At 43.4% G+C, this 13,745-nt stretch overlaps 1 protein-coding gene across 20 annotated transcripts in view; it reads right to left on the bottom strand.

The window, feature by feature from the left end:
- The window catches only part of neb (nebulin), a 61,692-nt gene extending 48,232 nt beyond the window's left edge, over positions 1-13,460 (bottom strand). For all 20 annotated transcript variants that reach the window (XM_080019019.1, XM_080019033.1, XM_080019038.1 and 17 more), the window contains exons 1-26: positions 13,389-13,460; positions 12,554-12,655; positions 12,237-12,338; positions 9,394-9,438; positions 8,420-8,527; positions 7,844-7,951; positions 7,546-7,650; positions 7,082-7,186; positions 6,759-6,863; positions 5,959-6,063; positions 5,336-5,440; positions 5,115-5,222; positions 4,508-4,624; positions 3,916-4,017; positions 3,711-3,818; positions 3,487-3,591; positions 3,297-3,395; positions 2,635-2,739; positions 2,434-2,541; positions 2,198-2,311; positions 1,877-2,074; positions 1,426-1,533; positions 1,175-1,273; positions 903-1,007; positions 522-629; positions 35-346 (exon numbers count right to left, since the gene is read on the bottom strand). In XM_080019019.1, the coding sequence (XP_079875145.1) occupies positions 35-346; positions 522-629; positions 903-1,007; positions 1,175-1,273; positions 1,426-1,533; positions 1,877-2,074; positions 2,198-2,311; positions 2,434-2,541; positions 2,635-2,739; positions 3,297-3,395; positions 3,487-3,591; positions 3,711-3,818; positions 3,916-4,017; positions 4,508-4,624; positions 5,115-5,222; positions 5,336-5,440; positions 5,959-6,063; positions 6,759-6,863; positions 7,082-7,186; positions 7,546-7,650; positions 7,844-7,951; positions 8,420-8,527; positions 9,394-9,438; positions 12,237-12,317 (2,763 nt within the window). In that variant the 5' untranslated portion in view covers positions 12,318-12,338; positions 12,554-12,655; positions 13,389-13,460. The remainder of the gene's footprint in view (positions 1-34; positions 347-521; positions 630-902; positions 1,008-1,174; positions 1,274-1,425; positions 1,534-1,876; positions 2,075-2,197; positions 2,312-2,433; positions 2,542-2,634; positions 2,740-3,296; positions 3,396-3,486; positions 3,592-3,710; positions 3,819-3,915; positions 4,018-4,507; positions 4,625-5,114; positions 5,223-5,335; positions 5,441-5,958; positions 6,064-6,758; positions 6,864-7,081; positions 7,187-7,545; positions 7,651-7,843; positions 7,952-8,419; positions 8,528-9,393; positions 9,439-12,236; positions 12,339-12,553; positions 12,656-13,388) is intronic.
- Between the last annotated feature and the right edge of the window lie 285 nt (positions 13,461-13,745).

Raw genomic sequence — 13,745 nt, 5'->3', positions numbered from 1 at the left:
CTTAAAGTCCTGCCAAAGTAGAATTCAAACTCACATCACTGGAGGTGAGGTTCATGCCGCGAGCAAGCGCCAGGCTCATTGCGTCAGGCAGGAGACTGTAACGGTGATGGTGCTGCTTGTATCCGGTCATCGTCTGAGCCTTGGATGCCTCCTTGGCGTGAACCAGACTCATCATGTCCACTGGGGTGTGGTACTTCAGCTTGGCCTTGTGGTAATCCTTCTTGTAGTTCTTCTCACTTTGTAACTTGGCCACCTCCATGTAGTGCACCAGCAAGGGGTCGTCCTTGATGCTACGGAAGCCCACGTGGTGGCCCCTGGCCTTCTCGTATGCTTTTTTGTATTGGACCTGAAAATCAAAGGAGAAATAAAATATTTCATACTCTAGTATCTAACTATGGGGTTTTTTTTGTATTTGCCATTACAACACACAAACAAGTGTTCACTGTGCTAGGCTTTTGGATATTTTCTGAAAGCAAAAGATGCTATAACGAAGATGAGTGTTGAGTTCAGCGAGCACTTACGTCACTGGCTGCATGTCTGGCAGCCTTTGCAGCTATGACAGAGATGGCATCAGGCCTCAAGTCATAGCCTTTGGCAATCGTCTCCTCCCATGCAAGCTTGTAGTAGTTCTGAAATGAAGTGCCATGGTCATTTCAACATTAAATCCAGGAAATTCCCTTTCATATTGTTATGAATATTAAACAAAATAATCATTAATATTCATTAATATTCTAAGGCCCCAAGCATAGAGTTAACTTGACTTTTTGCTGGAGACTACTGAGACAATCACTATTTTATTATTGAGTTATTTTAACAACATTAGTAAATTCCCAACATAAAACAACACATCTCATGTCTAAGAGCCTGTGTAGAGGCTCAACTTAGCCATCCACCCCACCTACCTTGCTGATGTTGTAAGCATTGCATTTAGCCTGCTGGAACTCTGGGATGTCAGGAGGCAGGGAGTACTTCTGATGGATATCTTCCAGACCTTTTTTGTAGAACAGCTACGGACAAAAAAGACTGAGTCGGTGAGATAATAATTGCACTTGCTCTATCTCACCTACACTGGGATCTGAGGAGGGCAGATGTCATTCTATTATTCATTCAAAACACGATTTGTAATGTGCGACACGAGAATCAATAGTGCAGGGCGGAGAGATTGTGTGCTTACGTCACTCCTCTGAAGCTGGTTGACTTTGGCTTGCATCATGATGGGGTGGTCGTCAATAGCTGTAAACGGTATGGTGTCTGGGTGCTGTCTATACTTTCTCTGTAAACCAAAAAAATAAAAATAATAATATATATATATATATACACCCATAATATGTATTACATACATATTATGGGTAATTTCATTTAAATCTAGAATTTTTAAGTGCAACGCATTTCTAGAAGACGATAAGAAGACTGTCGAGGACTTGCCTCATTAAGAATCTCTCCTGCTTTCTTGACTTTTTCCACGTCCAAAGATCCAAATGGCACCCATGGAGTTCCCTTGGTGTAGGTGTTGTAGTCAGACTTGTATTCGTTCTGTCACAGGGGAAAACAAAAGGTATATTTCACTGTGTATTTCATCTAATCTCACTCTGTATATGGGGGAGACGGTGGCACAGGAGGCTGAGCGGGTCATCCAGTTATCAGAGGATTTCTGGTTCGATCCCCGGCTCCTCCTGGTAGCACGTCAAAGTGTCCTTGAGCAAGACACTGAACCCCTGGGTGAATGTGAAGCATGTACTGTGAAGCACTTTGAGTTGGAAGTTGGAAGACTAGAAGCACTATATGCAGTCCAATTACATCACTAAACCTACACACAGAGTGCATGGCTTTTCTAATGTGGTTTGAGCAAACAACACAACCAGAGGTTCATTCTTACATCACTCTGGATGATGTTGGCCTTCTTGGCCAGGTCCAGTAGCACGCTGTCGTGCGGGAGGAGGTAGCGGTTGCTGATGCTTCTGTACCCGGCCATGCTCGAGATGGCCTGAGACTTCTTGGCCAGGGTAATAGACATCATGTCCAGCGAGGTGTGATACTTGGTCTTAATCTTTTCGTAGTCCTTTTTATACTCCCGCTGCAAATAAAATAGGAGACTGCTCAGTGCCGCCCTGATCACTTAGAGGTTAATCAATTTACTGTAAAGACAACACCAACAAGGGAAACATTAGTGATAGGTAAATCCATTAGCGGAGCTTACATCACTCTGGATTTTGGCCACGTGGACCGAGTGCAGAATCTTGGGGTCGTCATTGATGCTGAGGGCTCCAACCATCTGCCCTTTGTTCTTCTCATATTCTTTCTTATATTTAACCTGAGCAGAGGGGCAAAACAATGTCACGTTTTAAAATCTTGCAGACAGGCGAGCCGCTCCCAGTATATAGTACCAGGGAGAAATGAAAGTGCTGAAATATTCATCTCATGGCTCATACTCACATCACTGGCAATGTTTGTGTGAGCACGGGCGGCCAGGATCGAGATCATATCACCTTTGATCTCAAACTGCTTGGCTTTAGCTTTCTCCCAATCGTACCTGTAGCAGTTCTGCAACCGGACAATCATACGATTTGTGATGTTGATTGCAAAGAGATTCATTTCATTTCATTTCAAAATAAGTCATTATAATGAATGACTCACATCACTCAAGTTGTAGGCGTTAACTCTGGATTGGATGAAGAAGGGGTAGTCTGGGGGGAGGTATGACTTGAACTTTGTCTTCTCGTATTCTGCCTTGTAGTTCAGCTGTAAATGGACCAAGAGGTCACGTTAGAATACATGAACACTCAGCGATGTCCACTGGTTTTGACTCAGGAAGTAAAGGGTTTTTTTTTTAAAGGTGACAGGATTAGATCAATATTCATTTCATTTTCCTGTCACTGGAGGGCAGTGGAGGACCGACTGTCTTTTTATTTGGGCGCTGCATCTCGATGATGGCTTCCCTGCCCCAGCCCGCCCCTCTCTGATCACAGGATTTATTCTCGGCCAACTGAACTCATGCTGCTATTTATACTACAGAGAGATGGCTCTCCAGTTTCCATGGTGTCCACGGAAAGACAGCTGGCCCTTGTGGGCTGATGTGCACATTTTAAGGTATCCCGTGGCCTCCAATACAACCTGATTTGGTCTGGGCGTCATTTAAAAATCTAGAAAGCCGTCAGCCATGCTTAGAATAAAAATAAAAATAGAATGTATTGTAATATCCTTTTGCCTTCTGTCATTGTGGACTGAGATACACACATTGCATGAATGCATTTTGTATCAGTACCCCTGGCTGATATTTGAAGGTGTGGGTGACATACATCACTTAGCTGATGAGCGTTGATGGCGGCTTGAACGAGGACCGGCGAATCAGTCACTTGTGTAAATTTCACTTGGTCTGGATGCTGCCGGTATACTTTCTGCACCAACGGAGGAAAATGACATCGATTTGTCAAAAACAGAAACAGCAAACACGTAGGGATGTGTATCCAACAATCTGCTTTTTCGCACATCTCTACACTTCTGAAGGTTCTTGTCGACTTCATATTCCGGCGTGATGGTTTGAGGGAAGAAACATCTTGTCTTCATGTCTTCATAATCAGCTTTATAACTTTGCTGTAGGATGAAACAATACAGAAGTAGTAAATAAGAGGTAGGTATATCAATATACTCCTGCATAATGATCAAAAGTACAAGGCAGTTTTAAAGAAAAAAAAGGCGTCAAAGTGACTTGCCTCATTCTTAAATTCCTCAATTTTCTGGCAGTGGAGCATGTAGATATCTTCATAGCTGCCGATATAGTGGCCCTTCATCTCATTCTCATATTTTTTTTTATATTGCACCTAAGAAGCGAAGGACAAAGCAAAGCAAACCAACGTGTCAAACAAGGTTACGATGATTAAAGGCTCATGTTTTCTCCAACCTTGAGGCTATACTCACATCAGAGAACTTCTTAAGGACTGAATCCATCTGGAACTTGGGCGTATCGCAATAGTTTATGCTGGACCCCCTTGATTTCTCATAGTTGGCCTTGTACACTTTCTGCAATGGAGTAGGAGATATATGTTAAAAGGGAGCATTTTTATTGGATAAGTAGCAGTCAGTCAGTCCACTATAGTGAGTAGTTTAATATTAAAACAGACTGAATCATTGGTGAGACTGACGACTGAGACTGCAATCTTCCTCAGGCATCAGCTCACACATATCCTGGATTGAACAAACAGATTAAAGACATTCCCACTTGGCTTCACGAGCACCACTAATAAGAAGACAGAGGCCAGGAGGGTTTCACGGAAGAAGCAACAGGCAACTAACTCGCACCCAAAATTGGCTGTCAAAATAATGTACGCTGAATCCACTGTCTACACAGTATGCAGTGTATTACTATAATAGTCCAGTCACCACAACTACTTTTGAGTATATACTGTATGACAATGACGGGAGAGGGAATTGGACATTTGTGTTTGTGTGTGTGTGTGTATAATATTGTATTGTCTTTCAGTTATTTATGGAACTGGGACATGACACCTACATCACTGAGGATGGTGCCAGCGTATCTGAGCTGTTGGAGGAGCGGATTTTCCGTGGCGGGGAGAGTGTTGTAATCAGCCTGCGCTTTCGTCTTGTCGTAGTCCTTCTTGTATTTGACCTGAATGGAAAACAAGAAGAGGATACGGTGAGCAACAGGGGGACGTTTGCGCGCTGATGACGCGCTCGGATGAGGAACGCCACATTGTGATAGAACAAGATTTTCCATATCGAGACTCGTGACTCATGTCTGCGTTGTTTGGTGGCGCATGCTGAGAAACATTCCTATAGGGGTTAAACCTCCCCACAAATAAGCAAACACCATGCCTTTTCCATTTTATTTATGTTTTTTACTTTGTATGGGTAGAGGAAGAGTGATTTGAATGTCTTTTAGTAGATCCCGGAACTGTAACTGTGCATGTGCATGCGCTGGCACGATTACGTTTCTGCATCAGAGCGGGTGCGCTGGGTTGACTCACGCTCTGTCAAGAGACGCAGGTCAACTCCACCATGTCTGCCGTGTAAGACGGGATCTGTAAAAACACGCTCATGCCTTCGTATGAGAGTGCACAGCGGTTGGCGTGCGGCAGCCGTTCCGACGCTGTACTCACCGAGCTGGCAGCGACGCCCGCCTTCTTGTTGGTGTCATAAACAGGCGTGTCCGTTTGCATGAAATAAATTTGGTCTTTTATATCCTCGTATTCTTGCGTGTATTTCCTCTGATTAAAAAAAATGAAATAAAAAGAGTACAAATTATACAGAGTTGCAGACGTAGCACTCAATTTGTAAAAAAGAAAGATGATGTTGCTCATGTATAGCGGTGAGTTTTTACGCTGCTGAGGTTGTCCATAGCCACCCTAGCGATGGCCACGTCGAAGTAAGGCGTCTCGCACCACTGGCCCTTCACATTCTTATTGTAGTCCTCCTTGTACTTAAGCTGCAAGGTAGAAATAGCAATCAGCATCACATTATGCAAATCACAAAGCAACGTTCCCCTTCAGTAAAATTGAGTGTGCATATTGTCTGTGCGTAAACAGCGTTATTCGTATACATTTGTCAGTGAATAGAACTGCTGTTACGCATCGCTATTGTTGGTCTTGGCCCTCCCCTTTGAGCTCAGAGCAGCTGCCTCCAGTGATACCAGAGAGCAGGTGGTCACTTATCCCCGTCCGCCTCACCAGAGTTTGCGGGACCAAAACACTAAATGTCATTCTCATTGAACTGCTCTAATGCGGTGAGTGATTATCTACATACTGTATAAAGGAAAAATTCAGGGAATGGAATTCAGATGCTGAGACTCTTATATTGATCATTTTCTTCTCCTTCCCCTCTGTTTAAACTCCTCTCAGCCACCCCCCACATACAGTGCATACAGTGATAAAACCTTTATTGTTTTATTGTTTTATTTTATCGTCTAGGCAGTTTCTAGAATTGATGAATTTCTCTTTCACTTACATCGCTGCGTTGAGTGAACACTCTCTTGGCCAGCTCCACATCGGGGGGATCTGCCAGGGAGGTGAACTTGGCCTTACGCTCATTGTGGCCCTTCTTGTAGTGGATCTGCAGGGGTAGGAATTTGTACAGACGCTTAATGGGTCCAGATCAATAGTTGACCTTCAGTGCACAGCCCCCGACATAGAAAGATTGCCATGCATCACCCATTTTAGTATCTAATTGTAAAGACCCCCATCAATTGAAAAGACCCCCATCAGCAAAAAAATGTTAAATTAATTTTTGTGTTTGCAAAGAATGAAGGGCAGAAGTGAGCATTTTTATTGGCTCTTACAAATCGCTGCGGAGGTGGAAGTGGTTACATATTATCCGCCTGACTCAGCGCAAAGAAAAAGAACGGCCTTGAGAGCAGAAGTGGAGGAAAGAGAAAACATTCCCTCCCGTGGGGACGCTGACTGATGCTGATCGGCATTTTTTTGCCAGCCAAGTCGGTGTGAGAGATGAACCGCTCAAGTGAATTAAAACCTGAGACGGCACGTTCAGGACCTAGGCGCAGCCCTCCGGAGATCACGGAGAGACGCAGAAGGTCACAGAAATGGTCAGCGTGTTCCCCCTCTCAACTATCACAATCTATAGTTTATCACTTGTCCTACAAAATCACATTGTACAAACTTCCATAAACCGCCCAAAACATTGGTGAACAAGGACACTCGCTGTTGATTGGAGGACAATCATTTTTCACATTGATCTGAATTCTGGATTTCAACCGCTTGAATTTGCTCGTGTTTGAAAAAGGGACTTACGTCACTGAGGACCTCCTGAGCCTTGGCCACCCTGCGCAGCTCGGGGCTGTCGGTGTACGGGTAGAACATGGTCTTCTCTTCATCCCAGTCCATGGTGTACAGTTTCTGAACGCAAAAACATGTGTCAATATCAGCGGTGTACAGCACAGCTTACTGAGAAGAGAGCAGTCCACTGCTGTAATCGGTTTTCAAAAGAGTGAGACTCTCCCATTAGGAAGAGTTGGCTTCTTTTAGGGTTGTGGGTTTCTTTTTCGGGGACGATCGGGTGTAGATGCTCTAAAGCCAAGCTTTTTTTTTTAACGGTAGAGTGGTATTTACTGCACCTTGCTGTAGTTAGCAGCATTCTTCACAGCCAGGACCAGCTCAGGAGCATCTGGTGGCAGCAGATACCTGTCCTTGGTTTCATCCCACTTCTGACGGTACAGAACCTAAGGAAATGAGTGATAATGATGAGTTAGTAATGCCAACCCAGACTGATCTCTGTTGATAACCTTTGAACTGACTAATGCAAGTGAGCTGGAGTTTGTGTGTGTGCGTGTGTGTGTGTGTGTGTGTGTGTGTGTGTGTGTGTGTGTGTGTGTGTGTGTGTGTGTGTGTGTGTGTGTGTGTGTGTGTGTGTGTGTGTGTGTGTGTGTGTGTGTATGTGTGTGTGTGTGTGTGTGTGTGCGTACTGTGTACATATAATTCAGCTGTCCAATTCAATCGAATGCTCTTTTTTTTGTTTTTGAACCTGTGCTGTCAGCATGCTGGGCAGAGAATCGAATGCTCTTAAAGTGAGAGCCCTCACCTTGCTGATCAACTCGGACACACGCTTGACATGAGCGACCTCTTTGGCCTCACCGTCGTACAGGCTGGTCGTCCGGGCCTTGTTGCCCTCCATGCGGTACTTCACCTAACAGTTGATAATACAAAGGACTTGGATTTTATTTCTTTAGTTGATTATTTATTAACGTATGTACAGAGGATGGGTTGAGGAAGGTGTTTGAATGTGGTCTAGTCATTTAAATAAGCAATATCCCCCCCACAACCAATTCCTCTCCACCTTGTACAGCTGTTAGGGTTTGGGGAGAGGGTGTAGGGTGTACCTCACTGAGCTGCTCCTGGGCTTTCCTGATGCGGATCATTTCAGGGGTTTCCGTGGTGAGGGCAGGGGGCTTCCCCCTGGAGTTGTCGTACTCCTGACGGTACTTATTCTGCCAGTGAGCAAGTTGGGAACAGATAGAAAACATCATAAATCATGATGCGTCGAAACCTTGGAACACGGAATGAGGAACCGTTCAGCAACATCTGTCTTACTTGTAATTGACTTATATTACGTTTTCTATAGTTTGATCCTTTATTACGTTCAATCCTCTCAAGGACTGTGAGGTAGTGGTCTTGATGCATATTCAGAGCTGACCTTTGAGAGACGGGTACAAACTTGCTCTCTTTTTATTTGACTGATAGGCTGTTTGTAAATGAATTAGGGGGAGCTCTTAGAAAATAGAAGTAACCAATTCTTCCTCTTACAAATATTATTTTCTGTCAGCCTTTAACTGAAAATATTAAGCAGCAATATAAAGTTTTGGTCTGTGATACTTGTTTTACGATTCCTTGGTCATACTTCTGTAAACTTAAAAATGGGACACGCTTTAGATGTAGAACTGGAACTTGCTGCTTACATGACTGTGCTGATCCATCATCTTCATGCTGTGAGCCAGGTAAGGAGTCATGAACTTAGAAGTGTCCACCTTGACCTTCTTCTTGACTCTCCTGGTGGGCAAGCCGGACTGGAGAGGGGCAGAGGTACATGCAGTTACCTATCGTACTAGTGACACAAGGGTCCAGGTTCACAGGAGGGCAGACCAACATTCAAGTCCCCAAAGCCGTATTTAAGCAGTCGAGAAGGAGACACAAGGTTGTGCAATGTATTGTGTGTTGCTGAAATGATCCCGCGAATCATCTAGGGCACATCGTTTTTGTCTATGGTGGAGTCTAAGGGCAGGTGAGTCTGTAATAGAACCCATCAAGAACATCGTACTTAAACGACTTACCTTACAAACTCATTGCATAAAGGTATGGGCTTATGTCCAACATGAAAATAAGTGAAAACATGGTAATTAAAATGTTACTGTGGGGTAAGATTTACTATGGCTTGTGGAGGCGAAATGGGGACAGAGGCAAGGAGGGGAAATGGGATGACTGAACAGAAGTAATGGATAATGTCCAGCATAACACCTCCAGCAGCCATATGCACATTAAGCTGTATGTAATATACATACACATATCATTGACCACTATACAAGGGTCATTTATGATGAGTTAATTATTGCACACAAAGCAGCCGTTAAGTTTGGTAACCCAGGCTATAAGAAGACAAGATGAGGCATACAGTTTGTTAATTTTTTCCGTAGACATTTTCCAAGCATGCTCGTACTCTTGGAATGTTTGAAGCATCGCTGATTTCGGCTCTTCAAAAGCGATTATCTTTCACTTAATCAAACGCACTATGATTCACGGGGAAATAATCAGACATCGGGTTAGCAGCAAACGCATGCAGACGCTCGCACAAGGTGGGAGAAGCACTGCCGGCTACACCAACGGAGAAGTCGCCTAGGTCATTTGATTTATTGTCCTTTGGAAGGTGGTGCTTTACCTGCAGAGTCTGAGAGGTGTGCTCAGTGACAGTCGTCGTAGTCATCTGCTCAACACATTGCAAATATAGGACACACTCTAGGGTTTCAAAGTTGCCAAGTGTACATTAACAGGAGAAACAGCACATTGAATTGGATTGAGGTTGATTTTTCCCCAGCTCTGGTATGCTATTGCTCTCAACACTGATTTCTGTGCAAAACTGTAAATAACTGTAAATGACGTTACCGATAATGGCAGCTTATATCCTGTCAATGAAATCCCTGAAAACTCCATCTCCACTCACACAGTATTTCTGAACCTTGCTTGAAATCCTCTGAGCTGAATTTGCTGTAATTATGGATGCGGTTTAATTAGTGCACGTTCTTCAGGGATAAAAATGGCTGTTCTATCTGTTCTCCAAACTCCCTGAACCCTCTGATCCACTGACCCTATCCGCCAACACCAAACGCTCACATGACTTCAACTCTAATCTTATGTGTTTTTTTTATGGATTCCACTGTTGTTGGAATCTCTCATTATAGCAGTATGCAGTACCGAGCAGCCTTAATATCTGTGTAATTTACACCTCCAAATGAGCCTCATCTTTTCGGCTCTAAAAAGAAAGCATCATAGAGTACAATAACTAACCGCATTCCCATATGTGTCCTATGAATAGTGTATGTCTCCAAACTCTATAGGTGCCAGGAAAATTCCAGTGACCTCCCTTGAGAAAACAGCACATATGCACCATCGGGAACGTAGACATTAGCCGAGCTATGTGCAGCTCTACGGGTGCCTCACTGCTGATCATTTCAGAAAATAAAAAAGACTGTGTTATCTACAAACAACCAGAGCTGAGAGAAAGAACATCTCAATCGCTTTAAACAATATACGTAAGAGCCTTCTTTATCTGAATCTATCAGACAGGAGAGAACCATTTGTGTACATTAATCAACCCCCCCCCCCCCCCCCCCCCCAGCGGCCCCATTTTTAAATTACAATGAAAAACATCAACAATGGACTCGCATAAACCATAGGGGATTTGTATATTCCCATATAGTTTATAGTAGTACAAAACACTACATATTGGTATCCATTCTCCCCACCCTCCAAGCAGGTAGCTTTCCTCCAAGCATCCCCCTCTGCTAAGCACATTCTACCGCTGTGACGTTAACAGACCACGGCCGATGGGAGTGTGATTTACAGCGGCATGGATCATCTCACTTGCGTTTCAACGCGCACATGCACACTCTCTCTCTCTAGCTCGCTCCCTCTTCCTGTCTGCCGTAGATGTCCAATTCTAAAATTATCAAACCCTGCCCAGAGTGCCCTCTGCTTCTTCCCATAGGGGTGTGAGAACTAAGTCCTTTGGGAAGTTGATACCAGGGAAATATATGCATAATCCCGATGCTGATAACAGCATGAAGCACGATCCATTTGTTTCTCTCTGCTATTGTTACTGGTTGCTTTTTTCTTTTCTTTTTTTTTTTTTCATATTTCAATATTAATATCTCCTTCAATGACATGGACATTGTTCATATTGAAATGTTTCTCCCCATTCTGTAAATCAAATAAGAAGCTCTCTTACGATTTTTGACAAAACAATGCAAATGTTCTCCAGAGTGTAGATGAAAGTGATAGTGAAATCAGATTGTATTGATTTGAGGTTCTCTTTTGGGTGCTCTCTGAAATGATTTACTTCTTTGCATGGCAAGATGGTAAATCATTTTGAAACAGATGATATGTTATACGGGAGCAAAATGAAAAAAAAACCCCATCTTGTTAGTTATGTAAAATTCATTCAAACTCCCCTATAAGATATCAGCAATATTAAGTATGGGATATACTAGGTTAAATTTAATCCTATTTCACTGGGAAATAAGGGATTAAGATATTAACCTTCTGCTTTCACTCTTCCATTGGACACTGAGACACAGAGTCACATCATACAGTATATCAGTCAATGAGATAAAGTATTCCTGAAGCTTGACTTTCAAATGTTATCAGATCATTAAAGTTCATCACATGATTATATGACAATAATATGACTAGTGTAAATTTGAGGAAAAGACTGGATTGAATGTGAAAGCCATGTGTTTCATTTGGGGAAGTAACGGCAAGTCCTAGAAAACTGGCAACTTCCTGTGCTTGCATGTCATTCATAACGACTCTCTGCACCACAGTGGATATGGTCCTGAACTCTATACCATTTCTCCATGACAAAATAGTTTCATCAGTGGGACGCTTAGGGATAGTGTGGCTACAATTTAGAGAAAACTATTTAATATCATGTCATCTGCAGGAATGTGACACATAAATGTTCCTGGTGATTCATTTTTGGCCGTTGTGTAATAATTTCATCGCTGTGCTCCACTTACGAAGCTCACATCCGTCTCAGTGGAATGGCTCGGCTAAAGCCAACCGCTCTAGAGGGAAAGGATTTAATTTATTAGATGTAGTTTTGTTGTGAGCTCTGATTTACCGCTGCCTGTTAAAGACAATCTAGGCTTTAAAATGCACCAAAGGTGTCTCTCTGAAACAGGATCCAGTAGCCATCATGGATGCCTGGCCTCTGGAACTGCTGACCGGGGGCTACCAACCTAACTATTCATAGGACCTGACAGTGAAACCTGCAGAAGATAACCTCAGCCACCATAATCCTATTTGAAATCATCTTACGACTTTTAATCATTAATGTTTATGAGAAATATTATTTATTAATATAATACAAACGTAAAAGTATGGCAAGGAAGGAGGGACTAATCCTTTCCTGCTGTTGGAAGCCTATTTCTGAACCTTTAGTCCAGGTAAAGCCAAAAGTATTTGTGTTGTGATGCCTTAGCCGCTGAGACAATATTTACTTACCTCATCCAGAATCTCCTCCTCCTCCTCCTCCTCAAACTCCTCATATTCCTCATATTCCTCATATACCACTGTTTCCGCCATTTTGGAACAGTTTTAGAGGATCTGCACAAGACACATGAAATTATTAGACATCTATTATTTGTCAGACTTAAGCTCAACAACATTCATCGATTCACTCAACTCAATGGGGGATGCTGCCAGTCATCCACAGTGGATACCAAGCTACTTTGCTGCTTGTCAGTACATAACATACAGCAAAGATTGCCAAAAATACAAAATACCAATATATAGCAGTCCAACCAGTGTGAATATCCTACCACAGAAAGAGTACTGTAGCGCTCCCTGTGTCCTTACGCCAAAGAAGCTCAATTGCCATCCACTAGGGTCCCAAAATGTTATTCCAAGTTCTTTTCTCAGTCCTAGACAAAACAACAGAAATGCCTTAGAAACTTTGCTGCAACTTTTTTTTTTTTACATTGGTAGTTTATTGGTAGAGAAAGGGCAAATAAGGCGGGTGTGACACCAAGTGTCTAAATAGCAGGCCTCTGGCTTTGAGGGCTTGACAGTCAGCCGGGATGCCACTCAAAAAACTGGCTCCTGGCTGATGATTGGCGACAGCTGCCCCACGGTGCTCCAGCTATTTGTCATGTAAGCCAATGCCAGAACCTCATTGGCTGGCTTTGTTTAGCTAACTGACATGCAATGCCTTCTGAGGCTGCAGGTTAAATATAGGAGGGCATACTAACTACCCATTTTAACTTCTCTTTTGACATCCAAATCATGAAACTCATGCTTTCCCTAATATCGCATGTAATAAAAAGAAAAAGTTGTAAAGCCAGACTGGTGTTGAGGTACAGGAATATGGACCCAATGACCAGCGAGACATTGAGGCTTCAGAAGCATCCAATGGAAGAATAGGGCCGGTTGGATCTTGAGGCTTGCTGTTCTGGGGCTGTTTGGGTACTCCTTCAATGACTCCTGCAAAACCCCCCAACTTGCGTATTTCCTCAGCGTCAGCGTCAGCATCCACAAGGCAGTGGAGGAAAGAAAAGGTGGTAGTCCAGACAGATCGTAGGCCATGCAGTCTGAAGACAACAGAAGTTTATGCGTTTTTCTTTTGTTTGTTTGTTTGTTTCCATTTTCTTTGCTTACCAGTTACTTTAGAGTTTAATGGTTTCCCAAGCCGCCAAAGCCTCCCCAACTTCCCTCCTGAGAAACGCTGGGCAACAGCACAGCTTCTGCGGCTGGGGCTTCTACCCGGGTTATCATGTGGCCCGCACAGCCAATCAGTGGCTGGCATTCTCAGGTTTCAAAATCTAAATATACCTAGATGATCCCTTCAGAAAAGAGCACCTGTCAAGGCGAGTGCATCAGCGGTGAAACTATAAGGGAGGCAGTGGGACAGGAATAAGGGACGGCAGAGTAAGTCCCAATCCTCCAGACAGCACCACCCAGAGAGGATGGGGCACCGGCGGTTGTCATAATAACAACAAAGACATGTTGTGTTGA

The sequence above is a fragment of the Zeus faber genome (genome assembly GCF_960531495.2).
Source record: "Zeus faber genome assembly, chromosome: 18".
Taxonomy (NCBI): Eukaryota; Metazoa; Chordata; class Actinopteri; order Zeiformes; family Zeidae; genus Zeus; species Zeus faber.
Note: the sequence above shows the minus strand (reverse complement) of the source record. Positions and strands in the feature narration are given on the sequence as shown.